Source organism: Manacus candei, unplaced genomic scaffold (assembly GCF_025592945.1).
Source record: "Manacus candei isolate 608988 ecotype Guabito, Panama unplaced genomic scaffold, ASM2559294v1 h1tg000014l, whole genome shotgun sequence".
Lineage (NCBI taxonomy): Eukaryota > Metazoa > Chordata > Aves > Passeriformes > Pipridae > Manacus > Manacus candei.
The window spans coordinates 51,196,883-51,219,531 of NW_026138062.1; the positions used below are offsets into that span (position 1 = coordinate 51,196,883).

General features: G+C 41.9%; 1 protein-coding gene across 8 annotated transcripts in view; it reads left to right on the forward strand.

The window, feature by feature from the left end:
- Positions 1-22,649, forward strand: part of PAK1 (p21 (RAC1) activated kinase 1) — a 79,935-nt gene that overhangs the window by 34,919 nt on the left and 22,367 nt on the right. For all 8 annotated transcript variants that reach the window (XM_051779920.1, XM_051779924.1, XM_051779919.1 and 5 more), the window contains 6 exons: positions 11,570-11,780; positions 17,080-17,180; positions 18,616-18,763; positions 19,877-19,914; positions 21,713-21,829; positions 22,140-22,314. In XM_051779920.1, coding sequence (XP_051635880.1) covers positions 11,591-11,780; positions 17,080-17,180; positions 18,616-18,763; positions 19,877-19,914; positions 21,713-21,829; positions 22,140-22,314 — 769 coding nt within the window. In that variant the 5' untranslated portion in view covers positions 11,570-11,590. The remainder of the gene's footprint in view (positions 1-11,569; positions 11,781-17,079; positions 17,181-18,615; positions 18,764-19,876; positions 19,915-21,712; positions 21,830-22,139; positions 22,315-22,649) is intronic.

The following is a 22,649-nucleotide window of genomic DNA, read 5'->3' on the forward strand; positions in this document are numbered from 1 at the left end:
AAGATGTGCTGGATTGGAACCACACCTAAAGCAAGCCTTAGCATAATAGAATTATTTGACTGATTTTTAATTAAAATAGAATTCTAACTAGATTGTTTTGAGCATACATACAGCTCTGGTTTGTTGTTGTTGATATTTACCTTCTAAATTAGAGATACCAATATTCTAATCCACCCTCTCCCTTGGGATACTTTCATTAAAAGAGGATGTGAAATGCTCTGTAAGTGATTTACAGACATGCAGGATGGAAAATGGTCTTTAAAGACATTAGCCAAAACTTAGGTCTTCTCTTTACCTACGATGTTTTGACAGAGAGAAAGATGAATTGTTATCTTTCTGTATTTATTTATTTCTCTGTCCTGACAGGTCTTTTAAGTGCTTAGAAATGTAGACTGAGAAAAATGCCAATAATCTCAGCCTTTGAGGAAGGAGCAGTTAACGAATCTCCAGGGAAATACCTAGACTACAGGTGCTCCATGGGGAAGAAAAGGTTAGGAGCCAGTGGAGCAGAGGTTGGAGACAATACATCATCTCAGATCTGAGATGGGAGCTGTCTGCTGATAACATAAGGTACTAAAATGACAGAATTGTGGGCTTAATTGCTCAGGGCTATTTTTTGAGAGCCCATTTCAAAGAGTCATGATTTGGGATTTGAGCACTTCTGTTTAAGATATCTTAGTTCAGCTTTGTCAGAAATAAAGTAATTTTTTTTTTTTGCAGTTTTTTAATTGTCTTTAAGAATTGAAACCCTCAAGGGAAGTTTCACCTGTGGGTATGTAAATTCAAACCATGTTGAAAGTTTAAAGAATATATATTAGGCTCAAATCCAACTTCTATTTTTAAAGCTAAGAGGGAGCTTACAAAGTAGCAGGCCACAAGTTTAGATGTCTGTTTTATAATATTTTAATAGAACAACAGAGTGATAAAACTTTGAGGCTTTTGTCAAAGTAGAATATTTAAGCTCCTCAGATAAAACTAGATAAATATTGAAAAGTGTTCACAGAAGAGTTATTTCCAGCCTGAAGAGACTTTTCTTAAAAATAAAAGCAGCCAAACATGCATATCTTGGGAGGCTGTGAATCAACACCTGTAAATATCAGCAGTACAAGAATAACCAGGAATGTAGGAAAAGATTGGATAGGGCCCTGAGCAACCTGATCTAGTGGGTGGAATTGCTGCCCATGGCAGGGGAGTTGGAATTAGAGGATTTTTAAGGTCTATTCCAACCCAAGCCTTTTCTATGATTCTATGAAAACTCAGGTCAAAGGAAACAATTGGAAAGAAAAGTGAAAGAAGCCATACTTGCAAAGAAGACAGTTCACTTAAGCCACTAGGTCATGCTTTGTTCCTTTCCCCCAACAAGTGTATGTCACTGCACTGCATCCCTCTGCAAGGAGTGTAAGAACAGGAAAGGGGGAGATAGGGCATTGTGCCACAGTGTGTGTACAAATGTTAGTGTCAGTAAAAAGGAACGCAGCACTTCCATGAGGCAGGTGTAAATACCACAAAGTGGAGGGCACAGAATTGTTTTGAGAAGCGCAGCCCCCAAGCATTCCTCCTGGGTACGCTTAGGGACCACCCCTGAGATTTCAGAAAACTGACTGTCCTGTTGGTATCTTGAGGTTTTTTAGCAAACAGATCTGTTACTGTAAAGGTGAGAGGTGAAATTATAGTGTGCTAGCTACAGAATGTAAAGTATCTCATTTTACACTCTCTTACCTTGGATTTACAATAGGTGAGAGAGGTAATGTGGTCAGATAACCAGAGGTGGGTGCTGAAATGAGAATTGGTTTGAGTGCCTGAACACTGAGGAAACTTTGGGGTTATGGGTAGGTAGCAGAAACCTCTACGAGAGTTTGCTGATAGTGAACATCATTGAATCTTAATTACTGGAATTAGAGAAGGATGATCAGAAAACTGCATCTGGATTTGCTGCATGCTCTCCTAGGGAGGCTAAGCCATACACTGATGATCTTAGTGGGAAGTAACCATGAAACTTGAGCAAGCTGACTTCAGCAATGGGAGGGAGTACTATACTGAACAAAATGCCTTGACTCCTATGGCTTCCTAGAACATCCGTCTTTGGTTGTCATCTTCATTTTGAAAATCTGGTGAGTTTTGGCTAACACTTAGCAGACGTACAGCGTTGTCTATAGAGGTTCTTGGCTTCTCAGTAGTGACCATAAAATGATTTTTAGCATTTTAAGTACACAGAGGATATACAACCCACCTGACAAAGCAGTCTTGAGATGAATAAAACATGAAGACTGGCAATCCATCCATCAGTGAAATCTGAATTCTGCTGAATGTGCAGTTCATATTGTTTCTAATTGTATGATGTAGATGCTTGTCCACTGGGAATTGGATTGAAAGAAGCAAGTCACTTGCTGCTGATGCTGACAGGACTGTGTATGGGAGCTTGATCAGTCTGCTGGGTTGGTTTTTTGTCTGCAGTCGATGTGGCTGCTTCCTGAGAAAGAATGAGTTTTAACTGGGTCTCAGTGAAGATCCATGTGTCCTGCTTACAGTTGCTTGGGTTGTTGTAGCAAGAACACAGGGTAAGAAGATCCATGCGCCAGAAAGACTTGCACGAAGATGTTGAGGAAACCCTTGCCTACTATATCTGGTCTTTTAATTAACTCCCGTTCCTAATTACATGGTGCCTTAAAATGGGCCTGCCACTGTAATAAGTGATGGTGTAATATTTCCTTTTGTTCAGTGGTGTAAAAATAGTTCACTTGGCTCATGGGCTTTATTTAACTGAGCGCTAATGCAGACTTGGTTGTAATATATTGCAGAAACAGCAGTTCCTTTGTGCCAGTCCTATGGAGCTTTCTTTTCTCTACTGACATACAGTAAGTATGACTGGAATCTGAGTAAATGATGTGATAAAAGGCTTGATGGAACTTCCTAAAAACAAACTACTACTCATTAAATTAAGTGATCGTGATTCTTAATGGACCAGTGAATGCTCTGCAGTCCATTTGGTACAAGTAAAAAAGTCTAGGGACGTGAGGCCTTTCTACAGTGTACTCACTATGGGTACTCCTGTATGTTCTGGAATTATAAAGTAGGTAGAATAGGGCATTTTGCTAGGTAGCATATAATTATAAACACAGAGCTGATGTTCTACCAGCAAAGGAAACTCTACTGTGAAAGTTCAATTAGGGGGGAACCCTAGGCTCTTTCATTTTGCCTTGTAACTGAACTACTCTTAAGAACACTACATGTATCACACTTGAAAGAGTAATCATTGCAAACCGGAAGCAGATTTATGTGCAGTTCTCAAATTGCTTGTCTTTAATGATGGTAAATTAGCTTTTGCAGTTCTGGGTGTTTGACAGTGCTTTCCTTCTCTCTTAATTCAGTTTGTCTACTAGTGCAGAGGGAGGGCTCTTCATTCTTCCTCTTTCCCCAACATAGAAGAACCACCAAAACTTTAATGAAGCAATGTGAAACTGAACCAATCTTTACGATTTCCTTTAATTGAAAACTACTGCCAGTATGAAAATCCTGGCTAGCAATTAAGGGAATGTGACAGCTTTGCCAGTCATTACATAAATACTATGGAACACTGGGTTTCCTACTGTCATTAGCTGCAGTGAACACAATGAAGCTATACACAGGAGCGAGTGCTACTCTGATGATAAATGTTTGCATTTCCAATTAGCGCTGAACTGTTGTGGCATTTTCCCTTCAGTCTAATTGAGGCTCTTGGATGGCTTCATCCACTAATGATAATTGGGTTGTCTTCTTACTCTTTACTTTCCCAACTACAAAAGAGTTGAATGAGTTAAGAACATTGGTTTCCTCTTTGCAGTCTTGGTGTTTCTTCACCTCAGAAAAGAATCACTTTTTAGAGGTTAATACAAACTTTCAGCTATTTACGTACTGTGGCTTTTTGTTAACCACTGCGTTGCAGTGTCCTCTGTGCCTATGGGATGTTGTTGACTCGATCTGACAATGTTCTAGTTTTCTGACATATTTCTTACCCTCACTCCCATTGCTAAATGGCAAATCTCTGCATTTAACAAGCTGCAGTTTTTGTAAATATGTACATGTATTTAAAAGGTGAATACATTGTACTGTGAATTATTCCACATTAGGTGATAGCAGGGCTTAGTTCTGTGCCCTCTGCTCTACATTCTCTGGATTGGAAACTTTTGAATGGAAGAATGATTAATGATTTGGCTGCTTTCAGTTGCTGTTGCTGCTAATGTGTAGTCAGGACTCAGAGCCAAGTAACTTAGGTGCAAAGTAGTGGGAGTGTGTTTAACTGTGTGGATTAATATATTTTCTTTATGCTGCATCTGGTAATTTCCTCTGGAACACAGATTTCCTCCAGGAAACCTCTTTATATGGGCTTTGGGTATGCTTTAACATAAGAGGCCTTTATTTTTCCCTCCCTGCTTAGCAAGCTCTGACTCTAGCAACTACTTTGACTGGTGTGGTTGAAGCCCTGCCTTCTTGTGAGCTAAAGCAGAACTGGAGCCAAGGCTGCTCCATACTGTGCTGGAAAAAGGGAGCCTGTCCTGACATTTGCAACAGCACACTTGCTTGTTCAGTCATGTAGCTGGGGGAAGGGAGACAGCACTTCTGGAGATGAGGAAATAAGGAGAATGATTTGTGGGCTGAGAGCTTTTAAAAATGATACTCTTGGTTCTTTCTCTCTCAGCTTGGATTTTTTTTTCCCTTAAATATGGATGCAATTTATTTCTCTTGGGCTGTTTAAAAGCACTGCTAGAGACGGGTAAATGCTCGGTGAAAATGAGGAGGCTGCTACCCAGGGGTGGGATTGGCTGGGGCTGCTCTCTGCAGCTTTCAGAGCTTGAGTAGTGGAGCACAAGTAAGGTGAGTTCACTGTGTCTTCCAGGTACTTGGGCACAGCTGGCACTGATTGTGAAATGGTTATTGTCTGACACTGCCCATTATTTGTGAAACAACCGAAGCTACGTTTTAACATGGCAGTTTAAGCTGGCATTGCCTCTCTGTGGTTTTGGATCCAAGCCTAATGTGATGGAAAGGGCTTGACCTGCCTCTGTGCTTCTGAAACCCTCTGCACTGTGGGTTACTGTCGCAGTGGACATGCATGGGCCCACACTGTAGAAACGGATGAACGCTGGGCCTTGATTATTTAAAACAAAACCGAAAGAACCTTCCTTAGCTTGAATGAAAGGAGAACTCTGTTGCTAGGAATCGAGTGGTTATAATTAGTCTGTTCTTCTTTAGAAGCGTATCTGTGCAGTAGGATGGGTTAGCATGTATATCTGCCCAGGGAGAGATTTTGCAGCTCTGCTGCCTGCTGCAGTGGTGTCCATGTCCTCCTGCAAAATAGGGGTTAGGGAACCCCACCTGGCAGTTCTTACATTTAGCCCAAACTGTTGGGGTTAAATGAAAGGCTGTTTTTTTTAAAAGGATCTTCCAGTCTTTTGGATTTTAAAATTCCAACCCATGGAATTCTCCAGCCTTCCTGTTGAGTTGTAACTGGTCAGTCATCCTTTATTTCTAGCACTATGGAAATAATGCTGGCAGTGGAGCAAGACTGCAACTAGTAGTTGGCCATCTGCCATGAGAGTATGTCTCCCTTCCCCCTCCCCACATCCATCCATAGGGCTATAGCAGTGGATACATTATTTTCTAAATGTATACTGATGTTTAGTGATTATTTCATTTAATTTGGCGATTTCTTCTGCATCTTTAGGTGTTGGTAGCACCTGCAGTGGTCTAACAGGAGAGTTTTAAACAGACATCAGCAAACACTGCTGTTTTGTAATTATTTATTAGAACTTTATGAAAACCTGTTGTTTTGGTTTTTTTGTCTTGTTTTAATTCACATGTAAATGCTGGGTCTGGGGTGATGCTTTGCTAGTCCTTGGGGTTTTTTTGTTTAATTGGCACACTGGCACAGTGCTCAGATGTGCAGTCCCTGGCTGGGGGAACAGCTACATGCTACAGTTTCTGAGGGTTTTTTTAATCACCTCTAAATTTGGTGATTGGTCTGTCCTCCCTCGGGGTGTGTATAATGCTGCTGCCTTTTTTGTGACAGCATGTGTTCCAGGTCCCATCTGCTGTCGGGTGGAGGAAGAGGACAACTCTTGCCTCTTTTTCAGGTGGAACATGTGGGGTGCCTTTCCTTCAGTGTGAGACTGGTATTTGAGACTTAGTCCCACGTAAAGTAATAAAAACCAAATGAGTGGCTTTTCATCCTGTGTCAAAACCCAGCTGGTAAACTCTGGTGTTACTTCTCTGCTGGGATTTGACACACAGGGAGGAATCTGCTGCTTGCAATGTATTTGAACAGAGCAGGGGACGGTTTGTGCTCTTTCTCACCAGGGCAGTGCAAAGGGTAAGAAGGAAATTTTTAACTGTGTATGTGCACCAGCAATCTCTAGCCATGAGGTGGAAGGATGCAGGGATACTGGTGCAGAGGTAAAGTGCTTGTTCTGATCAGGATCTACTCAGTTAAAGGTTAAGACTTTCTGCCTTTTTTGTGGGAAAGACACCTTTTCCTCTCCCTGCCAACAACAGAATAATAGCATCTTGGAAAAGTGTGATATTTCTTTCTGTTAGTAGGCAGAGAGGAAAAAGCAGTTGCTGAACATCTTCCTCTCCCCTCTCTTGTTTAATGTAGTTTATTCATCTGTAAGTTGTAGTAAGTAACTTACAAGTACTGCCTTGCCAGACTGCATGAATTATAGATGGCTCTTTTATGAGTTTCCATGTTGACTCCTGCAATTAGTATGCATTGGACGTAGTTATCTTTATGGCATCTACTGTAGCGTAGGTTTCAGCTTCTCTGACTTTTTAATTGCTTTCTGTTTTAGCCATCAGTCATCTGTCTGTCTTGCTAAGGAATGCAAAGACAGCTTGATAGAAACTTATAGTTCAGTGTGGAGCAGCAGGTTTGAAATGATGTAGTTAACTGGAAGGAAAAATTACATACACAGAGGATCTCTGTTCTCTGTTTTTTATTTTATTTGTGTGTGTGTGTTACACAGAGTAGTGCCAGAATGTTTTTCATAGGTTGGGGTCCCACTCTGCTAGGTGAACATCTCAGGAAGCTGTACCTATGTTAGGGGACTGTGCCTGTGTTACAGTTTACACCTGTAGTTTAGGCATTAATTTCATGATTCACGAGATGTGTAGATGTGGTTCTTGAGAATATAGTTTTGTGGTTAACACAGTGGTTCTGGGTTAACACTTGGACGTGATGATTTTAGAGGTCTTTTCCAACCTTAATGATTCTGTGATCATCCTAAGACAGATCTTTGCATGTGTGTGTACTCTGAACTGTTGGATGCCCCTGCTAGCACTTGTGGGTGCTGTCTTCTGTTCCATACCTCTGCTTGCTCTGCCTTGAAATGCCGAGTGATTTCCTAAGTCTCTTGTCCCCTTGTGATGGTTGTCTGTTGCTCTTTCCTCTCTGCAGAAGTGTTTTGTAGGTGTGAAAAGAGAGTTCGTCAGGTTTGCTGTTGGACTCTGTTGAGTCTGGGGCAATCAGATTTAGCTAGTGGGCTTCAAAAGTTCATGGGGAGGGACAGGGAGCGTTTGAAGGCCACCATAACTTGACTTACAGCAGTCACAGATTGCAGTATGTAATAAAACCTTCCCTAAGTACTATGTGCTGAAACAGCTTGAACTTTCAGTATTCCCAAATGTCTACAGAAACAATAGTCCTACATCATGGCTTTGCCTTGCTAGTGCTGTCTGCAGGGTTTGGTTTGAGTGCTGGTATTTTAATATGTATAGTAGTTGAGAATAATTGTGTCTGCAACTAAAATGTATTCCCTTGTCTGACTCTGGCTGAAAAGTTCATGTACTGTTTCCTTGCTTCCACTGTTCACTTAATCATACTGTGGAAACGTAAGATGGATTTCTCAAAGCAGAGTTGTGCTGGTGTGAAGAAGGAAATAACTCAGTCCAGTGATGCTTTGCATTCCTGTTGGGATGGACTGTGCCGAGCAGAGTGACTCATTTCAGTGGCGTAGCGCTGATATTATGCCCGCTGGTGAAGCAGTTGCCTGGTGCTCTGAATTTGAGCAGCATCTACTTGGGGGGAGGCTGTTTGAAACCTACTTACATGTGAATTGGCAGGAGATTATTTTTGGAAGAAGAGAATTTGCACAACCAACTAGGCTACAATGAAGGAGACTGCCACCTCTGTCACCACTTGGCATGGCTCCGGGCTCCAGGCTCTCAGCTCTGAGATGTGGGTATAATTCTGTCAGGACAGGGTTTCAGCCGCATACTTTGAAGTCAATAGAAGTTTAATGATGTTGCATTTGGGGATGGACTATGTCTCTCTCACAGTGGGAGGACTCATGTAAGCAGGTTTTTGGATTTCCCTTTAAATATATAGTGGCACAAAGCTTTTGAGAGCCCTCTAGGATAGTGCTGCTATTACAGAGGAAAACTTCTGTGGCACCAGTCTCTTAATTTTGTGGGTCAAAGGATTCTTCTCACCCCTCCATCTCCAAACAGATTAAATAGCTCATGTAACTCCAAACATAAGACTTTGATGAAGAGAAAGGTCTGGGAGTTTGAGCAATGGGGGGAAAATGAGACCATGTTCTATAGGCTTTGTCTGTGCAAAAGTTGTAGTTATCAAATAGGTGTGAAACAATATTGTTTGTTAAACTCTGTAACTTTTCAGCAGCTACTTGCTCATTCAGGGAATAATGTAAGATAAACAAGTTTGTACTGTCAGTGTTTCTAGCCCTGCGGTAACACCATAATTCACATATGTGCTATCCTTTCTGACTGGGGGATTTGAAAAAAACGCTCTTATATTGAAGAAACTGAGAGCAGATGTCCCTTTGCACTCAGTTCTGAGAGGGAGGATGCTTGCCATCCAGAGGTTTTTCTTAGTGTCCCTTTTTGATTTTTTTGCTTATGTTCTTTTTCCTTTGCCCAGCACTAGGCCAACCTCTGCCTGTAATCTGGTTTCTTTTTTGTATTTTTTTTATTCCTCACTTCTTTTTCTCCAGCCTGGAGCTACATACTACTCTATTTCAGTCTCACGTTGCATCCATTCCCCAACACAAACCTTGCAAAGTAAACAAAGCAAACTTTACTCTGTCCCCTGCTTAGTTTTGTGCCTTTGACAGCATCAAGCATCAATTCTCACCTACTCACCTCTCTGTTCAGTGGGAGAGGGACCCAGAAATGAGTCAGTCTCCATCCCAGTTGTGCCTGCTGCTCCAGGAAGTCTGACTGGTGGGAGAATCTTTGGATGCACCTTTATTCAAACCCCCGTGGGGGTAAACAAGAGTGTTAGAGCAGCAAATGTGGTGCTGCTCCTGGGGAGGGCTGTTTGGCAGGCACAGAGCTGCTAACATTCATTTTCCTTCTGCTTCCCTGCTTGCAGCATATTCCTAGCACCTTCCCAGCAATTCGCTTTCTCATAGTAAAATAGGATCAATGCAAAGAATGCATCTTTTTTGTGGCACTGCTGGTTACGTCGTTTCAAATGGTTTAGTTGTGCCATTTCAGTTACAAGCACTGACACTGTGATGTGCAAAGCCTGTCAGCAAGGCCCAGTATCTTCATGTTGCACAAGATACGTGAGCAGCAGTGGCTGCCAAATTTGTCAGTTGGGTGTTAGTTTAGACTTTTTTCCACTGCTTAGGCAGGGAGAGTATTCATTTGCACCAACCACTTAATGGCTGGCACTCCAGCTGTCACTTAGTTCTGCTCCGTTTTATACTGGAGAATGGCATGAGGCTGAAGCACGAGCAGTGGGGGACACGCAGGGCTCGTGCTAGAACACACCCAGACAAATGCACAGCTGATTTCCCACCACCGCTCCCAAATGCTGAAACTGTCCCACCATTAAAATCAATACACCAAAAGCTACTCTGTCATCTAAAAATTCCACTGCACAGTTATATTGGAAGGAAAGAAGGCTGGGGCCAAAGCTTTTAAAAAGTTCCCTGTGCGTGAAGGCTTGCTCAAAGCCTTACGGGCTGTACAACACTGCTGGCCCTCCTGTTGAGGAGAGTGAAGAAATTAGGAATCAACTAAGTGGAGGAGAAGGTGGAGCTGCAGACCAGCCATGGCTTGGCAGGCAACAGTTATGGAAACTCTGCTTTCAGCAAAGTCTGACACATTGCTGCTGAGTGACTTCCGTGGGGTAGTGTTTGCCTTCCTTAACTCCCCACAGTGGTGAGAGCAGCATGTCTTGCCAGTTACACTGAGCATCAGTAGCTTGACTGGAGAAGATTTTGGCTGGGTGCCGTGTGGTCATAGGACTGTGTTATGGTTGTGGGATCTGTTTGGTGTGTGACAGTGTGTTTCCTCCAAGCCCATCCTATGGAAAAGCAGCTCCCTGGAAGTCAGCAGTGACCTTGGCTTTGTAACTGGACTTCTCACCTATGGAGAGCAAGCTGCTTCTGACTTTCTGCCACCCCATAATTCTCCCTGAGTGAAACATCTTCCCTTACTGCTTGTGAAATTAGTAAAGCCGTTGAACTGCTTTTTCCACACATACAGAAACTGTTCCTGCTTTGTTCTGCAATTAACTCCCAGCTTACTATATGAGAATATAGTGCAGATGAATTGCAGTTTCCAGAAGGATCTTGCTGCAGCCAGGCTGTGTCCGGAGTAATGCTGATCTCATTTGGGTGGAACAAGCTAGTTGTTGCAGAATAATCTATTGCTGTTCCCAAGCTTCCGTCTTTAAATCTGCACAGCAGGGATTATTTACTTACGGATTTAAGTGTGTGTTGGGGATCTAGTTTTGTTTGACTCTCCCAACAGAACAAAATGCTGTCAACTTTCTGGCAATTTGAGTTGCCCCTGAAGTGTGCTGTTATTGCAGGAAGGCCAGGGCTGGCTTGGGACCACTGAGGGCCACAGCACTACATCTGAGGTGACGTGGGTACAGCTCATGGCTTCCCGACCGTCTCTACCTCTGAACCTGTTCAGCAGCTTTGTGGCAAAGGAGCCTGAGCAGCTGCATCAAAACTCTGAGTGTAAACTTCAGTCCCTCTGTATCGTGCTGTGCTGGAGACTGATGCAAACCTTCTGACATAGTTTTTAGGGAAACTGCCATGCATCTAAGAGGTCTTATGAACTCATCAACTTGTTGACTCCTCTCAGGTATCCCTGCCCTTTGCTACCTTGTATTTACTGTTCTGCCTTCCCACCCTGCACTTCTGCTCCATGGTTTGCTTGAGGATTGGCTGTATCCTGAAACAGGCTTTTCTCAGTGATCTAAAATTCAAATGCTTGAACGTAGTCTTGTTAACAGAAAAAAACATTTGGAGCTTGAGTAGAATTTGTTGTGCTGGCACTGAGTTTGTGTTGATATCACCATTCCTGGAAGTGTTGAAAAAGCATGTGGATGTGGCACTTGGGGATATGGTTTAGTGGGGAACACGGCAGTGCTGGTTTAATGATTGGACTCGATGATCTTAGAGGTCTTTTCCAACCTTACAAAGTCTATGATTCTATATGAGGTTACAGGTTAGGCTACAAATACCTGCTTGTGATTTGACAGTGTGTGATTCTAGTTTACAGTAAATAAATAAATAAGGCTTCTAATTTATTTTCTTTTTCCAATCCCCAGTAACGGCCTCCTCAACTGAAGATGTCTAACAATGGAGTTGAAACGGAAGACAAACCGCCTGCTCCTCCAATGAGAAATACCAGCACTATGATTGGATCGGGAAGCAAAGACCCTGGGACTTTAAACCATGGCTCAAAACCTTTGCCTCCCAACCCAGAAGAAAAGAAAAGGAAGGATCGATTTTACCGGTCTATTTTACCAGGAGATAAAAGTACAGTACTTCATCTCTTCTAATAAAGCTTCTGTCTGAATGTTGCTCGGCTTGAATGTAGTCGAGCACTTGATGCTTGGTGATGGTTTAGGTTTTAGCAAATGTGGTGTATTTGTTTCCTGCACATCTGTCTTGGTTGTTTTGCAGTATATGAGGTGCTGGCTGTAGATTTGTTTTTTTCTAATAATTAATCCTGTCACATTTAATCCATGTCACTTTATTTTCATAAAATCGTAGAATCCTAGAATGGAATGGGTTGAAAGGGACCCTAAATATCATCTAGTTTCAACCCCCCTGCCATGGACAGGGACACCTTCTGCTAGACCAGGTTGATCCAAGCCCCATCCAAGTGGCCTTGAACGCTTTCAGGGATGGGGCAGCCACAGCTTCTCTGGGAAACCTATGCCAGTGCCTCACCACCCTCAGTAAAGAAATTCTTTCTAATATCTAATCTAGGCATGCCCTCTTTCACTTTGAAGCAATTCTCCCTTGTCCTGTCAGTCCATGCCCTTGTCAAAATCCCTCTCCAGGTCTCTTGGAGGCCACTGTTTCCTGTAGGGGTTTTCCCATAAATTATTAGAACAGTGTCCCTGAAAACTGGGACTAACTCTGGGACTAGCTCTGCTACTTCTCAGCCTGACTTGTATGTAATGGTCTTGAAAATGATAAATTTTTGTGCCAATTACAAAGCTGACATTGGCATTTCCTTTGGAGAGGAGCAAAGGGAGGTCTTTTGCTTGTTTTATTGTTTTAAACAGCAAATAATTTGAGTTATGCAAGAGTAACACACAATCTCCTGCTAAACCTGTCGTATTTTACTTCATGGCCATTTACCCTGTTCTAATGTTTGGGTCAGGCATTGTCTACTTGCTTTTAAGAATAATCTGTTACTAAAAATTCTTGCACATTTCTTGTGAACTGAAGGAATTTTTTCCCTGTTAAACCGACTGTAACAGATGGAAAAAGAGATAGGAACTGTGAACTGTACATGAAATTATAATTTTTAAGATCAGGATATTTTAAAAACCCTCTCATGAATCTTTTGAAGTGATGTAAGAAAAGAAAAAAATCTCCATCTCCTAATATATGCTGGTTTCTTTTTATATCTGACCTATTTTTTGGAGTTCTTCTTTCTAATACATCAGCTTTTTTTCTGTATTGCAATGATATCTGGGCACTGGGTAACTAAAGTCAAACCTAGATATCTTCAGCTTCCTGAGCATCAGGAGGGAGGCTGCCTCCTAATTTTTTTTAGTGAAAAGACTAAGTGAAATGATAGTTTCACTAATTTAAATAAGCAAGATATAGGATCATTTGCTACAACATATTATGGCATTCATTATTATTATTATTATTATTATTATCTGATACTTCTGGCAACTCTGAATTGCTTTACAAATGTGGGTTTTTGAACCTGCAGTCCAGAAACCCACGAACTCAATGTTAAAAGTCTACTGAATTTCAGTTAGAACTTGCTATTATGAGTAAGAATCCTAAAAAGCTGTAGGATTTTTGTGTTGGCTTACTTAAGGGAGTGGGGTTTTAAAATCTCTGGGATCAAATGTTTCAGAGAACAAAGAAATCACCTGAAATTTATAAAAGAGTGAAAGAAGTAGAACCTGAAATGCTAGTTTGAACTGGATTGTAAAGGAGAACTGCAAAAGTGAATGTTTTGGGTGAAATCAGCAGACAGACTGCCACTGATCTGATGATGCCTATGTTTACTGAAGATTGGCCAACATGGCAGATGCTTCAAGACATCAGAGATTTTCGTTTAGCCAAGCCCAGCAGAGCCTTCTGTTGCAGTACACCTGCCTGAACGCGAACGGTTGCTTCTGTCCTCTAATTCCTGTCAGAAAAAAATACCTGTAACACTGTCACCTTCACTCCAAATTGATTGATTTTCATCCTATGAAAACTTCTTCTAATCTCATGATGACAACTATATTCCCAGTGCCTCCTGCTGCTTAAATGTAGTGAAATTCTTCGGTGTTCAGACACTTCTCTTTGGTTTGTACCAAAACCACTTTTGATGTTATGTGCTAGTTTGGCTGAACTAAAAGGGAAGTTGCTTTCTGTTCCGTTAAAGGAAAGTAGTTTTAAGCAAATCCATGACCTTTGGATCTTTATCCAGGGAAGCCAGTGAGTTGTGTTTAGCCTCTGCTGGGGTTGCAAAGAGCCTGCGAAGATCTGAAAGGCTTGGCAGTTAATTTTGCTAGCAAAACTGGCTTTTATGGGCTTTTATGTGGTAGTCGAGAGCTGCTGAAGTTGATGGTGCCAATCCCTTTGGAGAAGTGGTAGCTCTTTGCTCTGAGCAGGGAGTAGTACTGGAGCAGGGAATTTATGAAGGATGTGTGGGAAAGATGGTAAAGGGGTTGTGCTTTATGCAAAAGTGCAGCTCAAACATGTAGAGTCCTGCTGTGGATCAGGTGACAGACTTACTGAGAGCTTGTGGATCCACATCAGAGGGGAGGCCAACAAGGAGGCACATCTTGAAGGCATCTCTTACAGGTCGCTGGGTCAAGAAGAACAGTTTTACTTGAAGGCACTTTGGAAAGTGTCTCTTCCATTGTGCTACCCCTGCGTATAAGCAGAAGCATCATGGGGCTTCTGTGTAAAGGACACATGGGGCATAAATCCAGGCCCTCATACATCTTTGCATGCTTCTGTTGAGCTATACCCCATGCTAGGCTGCTCTTGAAGTCTTACACTCTGCCTGCAAAATTCAGGATGTAATTTATAGTCCTGACTTCCTCTGTTCCAGCCTAAACCGCAAAACTCATATATAAAAAATATTGGTTTAATACTGGGTGGGTCCTGTCCAAACAGATGCAGGACTGGTGTGACTTGTTGCTTTCAACAGGAGTTGCGAACATCTGAAATTTCTTGGGCTCAGGAGGCTCATCAGTGCCTGGCTGAGGGCATGAAACTGGCTTGAATGGGGCGTGTTTAGCTCCCTTGAGCTTTGCTGAGCTCAGCTGCAGCTTTGCTCAGAGGCAAGGCTTTACCCACAAGGTGACAGTTTGCAGCAACTGGGAGCCCTTTCTGTGGTGATAAAGAGCACGTTACTCCATGTTACGAATGGAGTTTTTCATCTCAGTGTGCCTCAGTATGGGCTCACTTCATGGTGAGACATCATGCTTCCTAGGTGTAGCTTAAGTTGCCAGAGCATCATAAGGGAACTTTAAGGGTGGGTCTTGTAACAGCACTGAACATAGGAGGTTTTGAATGAGAAGGTGGTAAGGTGTTTGTGGTGGTTGGTAGGTCTTCTTAAAATAGATATATAATTCCTTTTTTCTTTTTTTTTAAATTAAGATTCTTCAAGTCATTTTAATTAATTGCAAGGATAATGCAACCACTTTAAAGGTGGATTAAATGTTTAGCAAGATTGGGAGTGTCTATCTCTTTAGTTCTTTTTACCTTATACCTCCTGCTATGACATAAATATCTGCTACAAAAAGCAACTGTTTTATTAATGGTTTAATATGTCTGGGCTTTTAGATCTGTCAGATCTGTCCGAATGTAGAAATAAACGCCTAAGACTTCTGTAAAACAACTTAATGCCCTTAAGGTTTTTTAGGAATATGTTCAAATTTACTGTGTCAGTCGCCCTGGAATGGTCCAAATGTGGGTGTTTATCAGCCGTGCAGCACTCCTGAATAGTGCTGTTGGTAGAGATGCCCTTTTCTTCCTCACCTGAGCCATGAGCTTCTAGGCTGAGATGGCACCTTAGTCTTTGGCTTGGAGGAATGGACTGATCCTGTAGGCAGACCTCTGATGCATCTCTTTTCCTCTTGCTTTCCATCCTCCACTAGTGCATGTAGGCCTCTGTGCTGCAGATGCTCACCATCTGCTAACCAGCAGATGTTTCTGTCTCCTCCCTTCTCCGTGATGGCTCCTCCAGCATGGCTCCTTTTTCTTCTGCTTTCCCCTTGGCAACTCTGTTGCTCTTCCGTGATTCAGCTTCCCCCATCGCCTTTGTTTGAAAGTGGGATCAAAAACAATCTGTTCCATCTTCGTGTCCCAAGTGGAGCATCTGATCCTTTTCTTTCTCCAGAATTACTCTATGCAACTGTAACTCTGTAGTGATACAAAGAGCAGTGCCAGAGCTGGCCCTGAAAGAAATGGGATTCAGTCCTTAGGGGCAAGCCCTGACCCACTCTGTGCAACTAACCACAGCAGTGTCTTAAAGAATTGCTATATTGAGCATTAGCCTCACAGGCTTCTGAAATGCTGGGGTTTGATATTCATGTTGCCAAAAATGCACCGGGGAATGTCAGCCACGAAATAGATTCTGTGTGGCTTTGGATAAAAAAGGTAGCAGCTGGGAGACATAAGTGGTTTAGTCACCTTCTCCTGGCTCTGCTGATTTTATAACTGCAAGTAGCAGCAAAACTGAGTAGAATGTGCTTCTTCCTTAAACTCATCTCAATTTTTTGAATACAATAAATATTAAAAGGAAGGTGGAATCCTTAATACATTGTGAATATGCATGAACTTAATCCAAAGCATAATGATAATCCTGTTTGAAGACCTAAGTTTAAAATTTGCAGGGTACATCTGCTTTGATATATTTCCTTTCCTGTTTCTTTTTGACTTCTGCTCCTCACCTGCTGGATTCTGCTGTCTTGCTCATGTCTTCAAAGCTTGTTATTAAAACCACCTTTGGTTCATTTTGTGAGCAGAAAATACAAGTGGTTTTGCTCATATAAGATTTTGTAGCAGAAGCACAGATGTTATATTTAGTTTTCTTCATAAACTCTGTTATGAGGAAATAGGATGAAAAAAGCAATTTATAAGCAGTACTTGTAGTTAATTTTGTCCCTGGCTATATATGAGAAGCAGGTGTATGTTTAACAGCACATAATATTTTTTTAAAAAAAAGTTGCTTAAAACAATGAATAAAAAAATGTGTTCAAAACTGCCTGGCTTCCAGTTACTGCCCCTGTAGAGCTTTTGACTCTGACCTGTATAAGTTCAAGTGAATATTTTAGGTAAATAGCTCTCATGCTATTGAGTCTAGACATACTAGTTGACACTTTACATACCCAAAATATCAGTTTCCTTCTTTATGCTCGTCCTGTGTTACAGGACTTTTATTTTTGTTGTTTGCTCACTGTGGCTGCTCTTAAGCGAGGAAACAAAGTTTTTAAACTTGCTGTTTGTCTGCTCCAGATCGAAATCCTATGACTAGCAAAAGGTATGGGGGGGTGTGATTGTGTAGGTGAATTGGAAGCTATTGACGATTTTAATTCTTGATGGATTTATGGATTTTTTTTGTTGTTTTTGTCTCTTCCAGCCAATAAGAAGAAAGAGAAAGAGCGGCCGGAGATCTCCCTCCCTTCAGACTTCGAACACACAATTCATGTGGGGTTTGATGCAGTCACGGGAGAATTCACAGTGAGTGAATCTGGAGGAAAAGAGAACTATGTGGTTTAGCTTGTTGCTGGGAGGAGCCAGGACCCATTAATCTTTTATACAGTAATGCTGGAAAGGCTATTACCATTGTCTAGTTTGATGTCCTTTGAAACACATCTGCAGAGGTTACCCGCTAATTCATGCTGAGAGACTGTCAAACTTGGCACATCCCCCAGAGCCCTGGCTGCCAGCAAACTTTTCCTTTCCTGTTTTTTTGGCTGTTGTGGTCAGCAAAACATGGTATATCTCTCCTCCCTTCCCCTCTCTTCCCCTCCTTTCCTCTTCTAGAGCTGAAATACTCTACTGAAAACTACAGCATAGCCTGTGTCCCCCAGGTGGGGCTCTGAGAGTTTCCCTTTGGGAGACACACAGATGTTTATAACTACTTACGACAGAACATATATGTGCTAAATGTCAGATGCTTTTGTGTGCCGAGTTGTTGTTTGTTTGTTTTATTGATGTGCAAAATACTATAAAGACAGAGTCATATTTCCCCATATTGTTATTCTTCTTATTTGGTTACGAGATAGTATATCATAGCAGCGGAAGTTGTTTGTGAGCAAGGTGTTTTAAGCTGTCTGTAATGTGCTGCTTTTTCAGGGACTTTGCTCCCCTACCCTGAATCACAGGTACAGCTTTGTTTTGCATGGCAGCCTCTAGACTTGCCCAGGTTACCCTACACGTGCCAGTGAGGCATGACCTGACTCTTGTATCCAGTCATCCTTTTGAACAGGGAGGATAACTTTATTGCTAAAGGATCCCAGTCCCTTGCCACTTTGTCCATACAAACTGTTATTCTTCCTAGTGCTGGAAAGGCACAAGTCTGGTTGCACTGTAGGTGTATTTATTTTCTGGCTGAAATTATGCCCCTGTAATGAAATTCTGAATTTCAGATGTGAAATTAACACCTCTGCTTTCCCAGCTCTGGCTTACAAACTGCTGTTAGCAAAGAACTCTAGTGCTACAAGAAGACACAAATGACTGTTGCATGTTCATTGTGCTAGAGGCTGTGCAGTGTATGCTACTTCTATAGTCTTTCTTGGGTATATATAAATAGGTATATACCTGTGCATAAAGGATTTGGGTTTTGTTTTATTTTTTTTCTTGAGGCTCTTCCTGAACTCTCCAGCTTTTGAGTTTCAGTCTGCAAAGGACCTGGGACTCACCCAAAGCCCCATGAGCAGAGTGGCCTTTACCTGTCCATGTAAGGAATGTGTGACTTGTAACACAGGCAGTGGCTAGGAGGGCATCCGTTCAGCACCTCTTTTTCTTTCTCTCCTCTTCTGTCCTTTTTTCTCTCTGTTTCCCTCCCACCTCTGTGTAACCCCAAAAGCTGGGGCAGAACTGTGGCAGCGGGCATGTGTTCTGTGAACCACATCAGGCCAGCTGTGAGCTAACGAGGTGCATCTCCCCACAGGGAATGCCAGAGCAATGGGCACGTTTACTGCAGACTTCCAACATCACCAAGTCAGAGCAGAAGAAGAACCCCCAAGCAGTGCTGGACGTGTTGGAGTTTTACAACTCCAAGAAGATCTCCAACAGCCAGAAGTACATGAGTTTCACAGGTACATGGTGATGGTCCCATATGGCTGCTTTGCCCAACTCCCCATTAGTCATTGCATGTGGGATTTCTTTTGTTTAAACAACAAGCAGATCTGTCTTTTCAAGGAAGATGTCAATGAGATTCTCTGGCTGCTCAAGTGCCCTTCTTCCTTTGAAATGCTGTTCTGTTAATCCTGATGCCCAGCATAGCCACAAAAGAGGAGGTCAGTCAACTGGCTAAGTCCCCAAAACATGTACTTTTTCTATGCTTGCAGTCAGCATCTGGAAGGCAGATCCCAGACTGTGGGTGCTGGGTTCCCAGTCATGACAATCCCCGGAGTTAACAGGCAGCTAAATTTTGCACCAGTTTCAGTTTGCAGGGTGGGTGTGGATGTGTCTTCATACATGCCTGGGGAGAGGGTCTCTCTACTCCTGTGTGCCATGATTGAGAGATATGCCTCAGCTGCCTGGGTGCTTGATAACTGCTTGCTAGATTCCTCTAAAAGTCAAAGCTGCCAAGGTTTTGTGCCTCTTTGTATGGATTGTCTGCCCTCTGAAGGACATCTGCAACCACCACTCCTTTTCCCTTTCAACTGCAACTCCTTCGCTTTCTAGATACTATCCCCTACTTTGGTTCTTTTAAGGGGATAGAACTACGTCACCAGAACTGGTATTAATTAGGAAGGCTCCAAGCAGGGATAAATCTTGCCCATATGTGCCTGGATAGTCAAATGAGAAGCCCACCAGTTGACCCATGTGGTCCTCTTGTGCTATTCCAGGAAGTTTAGGTGACTGAGATGGAACATCTTGCAGGTCTTGAGCTAGCTACATTGCCTCTGGTGGTGATTAGCTCATTGATAATATTTTGTGTGTGTGGATGGAGGACAGTATTCATTCAGGTATTGCTCTGGGCAGTTCCACCCTCCTGCAGCAGGGATTTGGGACCTGCATTTATTTACCCTCTATTTCTATATCTGCCAGGGATCAGCTTTTTCTGGGGAGCTGGATGTAATGCCTTGGTTTGGGAGCAGCCTTTTTTCCTGCCCTTTCCGAAGCGAGCTTGTCCCTTTCTCCTCTCCCCCCTGCTGCTGGGTTTATAACTCATTTATAACAGCATTACTATCTGTCTCTTTCAGATAAATCAGCAGAGGATTACAATTCATCAAATACATTGGTAAGCCTTACAGTCACATTCTGTCTTGAGTTTGGGGATTAAAAAACTTGCAAAAACTAGTTAACTACGTGCAAACTCATAGACTGCTTAGTGTTTAAAATCTGAACTATATATATTTGTATAGTGAATACTTGTACAGGTGTGCTCCTTTCACTGTTTTTAAACTGATGGAAAATAAAGTAGACAGAAGTTGGTTTTTTTTAGGGAATTCATGAATGGAAATTAGTGAATTAATTAATAGAAAGATCTCTGTTTTGATAGAAATTGATCTGTTCTTGTACCTAGAATTTGATAACCACTGGGCTGTCAGGTTTTATGTCTCCATAAACATCTGTGATAGATCAAAGTTTATTTACTAACCTGCAAGGTCTGATTGACCAAAACTAATGCTGATTAACCAAACTAATCTCTAGCAGAACAGGAAATAAAAGGTTCTCCTCCTCTCCACTTGACCTTTACTCAGTCCTTACCAGGGCAGGTACCACTCCTATTTGCTTTGTTAGGAGACATGATAAGTTTCTGTATGTGCCTGTGAGATGGAAGAAGGAAGACTTTCAGTTTAAGATGGTTCCCTCATCTCTTATTTTCTCATGGCCATGCCATTATCTAGAATTGGCTTGTTCTGCCCCCTTCCAGAGGCACTGTATTTGTATCTGATCATTTAAGACTCTCTGCAAAAAGAAAAGGAAAATGTTTCTGCTGTTGTTCATTATTACATGTGATTGTATGTCAGTCCTCAGGAGTTTGAATATCTAAGTTGGATTTTAGAGTAAATCCTGAAAAAAGGAGTAGTTACCAATCTACTGAGATAGCATAGTGTAATGGATTTGGAAGACATTGGGTAGCCTTTAATTTTGTGGATATTCAGGAAAATCTCAGTACATAAGTATTTTTCTTCTTGTTTTTAACAAGCTAAGCTTTTGTGTTATGTCAAGTGCACTTCGGCAATTATTTGCTGGGATAGTGGTGACTTCAAGTATTTTAGGATCAGTGAAATACTGTATTGCTTTCCCCCTCTTTCTGAGAACTTTATTTTAATACTTTTCCCCCTACCACTCTTAGAGAACTGATGATGCACAACCAGAATTGGTCTACTGGGTTGAGGACCTCACCAAGTATATTCTGAAATGCTTACAGTGTAATGAATGCCATGAATTTCAGTTTCATGTTTAAAAGGTTAAAAGTGACTTTGATTTCTAATCACAGTATTGCAAAAAATTCCAGATAATTTTCCAACCACTATAAAACTTGAAAAAAAAGGGATTATTCCTATTTTTTCTATAAAATTTTATGTTAGAAAGTAATTTTAAGAGATTTTAAAAGATTTTGCCAGATTCTGCTTCTGAAATCTCTCATTACTTAGTTCTCAGTCACAAGGTGATGTTGGCTTGACTTACCAACTTTTAGAGATCTTGATGTGAATTATAGGATTTAAAGACTGAAATCTCCATACTGCTTGGTCAGAGTTTGAAGCAAGTGGAAAAACAAAAGAGAAAATATAAATAGGGACAGATATTTCCAAACCCTGATGTTGTCTCCAGAACTGCTAGATCTGCTGTGTGGGTGTTGGGAAGGCAGAGAGAGCACCCAGGTGGGCCCTTGGGAAGAGGATTGCTGTTACGCAGGCAGGTGACGAGCTCTGTCTGAACAGTTGTCAGGCAGTGCTGGACTGCACTTCCATTCCCCATGAAGCCTCAGGAACTTTGGGCTTTGAATTTTTCAGACAGTCTCTGTTAGGTGCTTAATCCAATGTTTGTGATTTTGTTTTTATTTTTGCTATTTGTGTAACCATGTGCAGAATGTGAAAGCTGTCTCTGAGACCCCTGCAGTGCCCTCAGTGTCTGAAGATGAAGATGATGAAGATGATGCAGCTCCACCCCCCGTGATAGCTCCGCGACCTGAACACACAAAATCTGTGAGCAGAAATACTTCCTTCAGGCTCTGCTGCTGCAGTCGAGTCTCGACTGTGACTCTTCATCCATGCTGCATGGCATGGTGCTGAGCCCTTCTCGGGAGCAGGGGGGAGGCAGTGGGAGCCATTCTTTCTGACAGAGTACCTTTGTATTGTCACGTGCCTAGTTGTGGGGGGAAAAAAGTCCTTGATTAGTGACATTGGTTGCTAACAAAGTAGCTATAGAAATGCATCCCTGACAGCAACAAGAACAATAACAGAATGAAGTGTTTAAATCTTCATTTGACTTCTATGTTTTTCTCAACAAAATTAGATATACACCCGCTCTGTGATAGACCCTCTTCCTCCTCCTACCAGAGATGTGGCCACTTCTCCTATTACTTCTCCCTCGGAAAACAGCACAACAGCGCCCGACATGCTGGTCAGGAACACGGAGAAACAAAAGAAAAAGCCAAAAATGTCAGATGAAGAGATACTGGAAAAATTAAGTATGTCCTTGTTCTTTAAAAAAATTAAATTCCAGGTCCTGCTGTGTTGGTTTCTCAAAATCTTAATAAGCTGAAATGTTTTGACATTCCCATTTTGAGGTCCTTTACTGAAGACATTGGCATACAGTCACAACACAAAATTGGGGGCAGATGTAAGAGAGGAGCAAAAATATACGCTGAGCACCTGTGATGCTAACTGAATTCCCCAGGGAGTTGCGGATCCTCAGGCTCTGCAAAACAAGCCCTGAATAAATAACATCTACTTAACTATGAAATCTGAGATTGTTCCACTTCTTGTTATTCTGTAACTCTGAAGCGCGAATGATTATATTGCA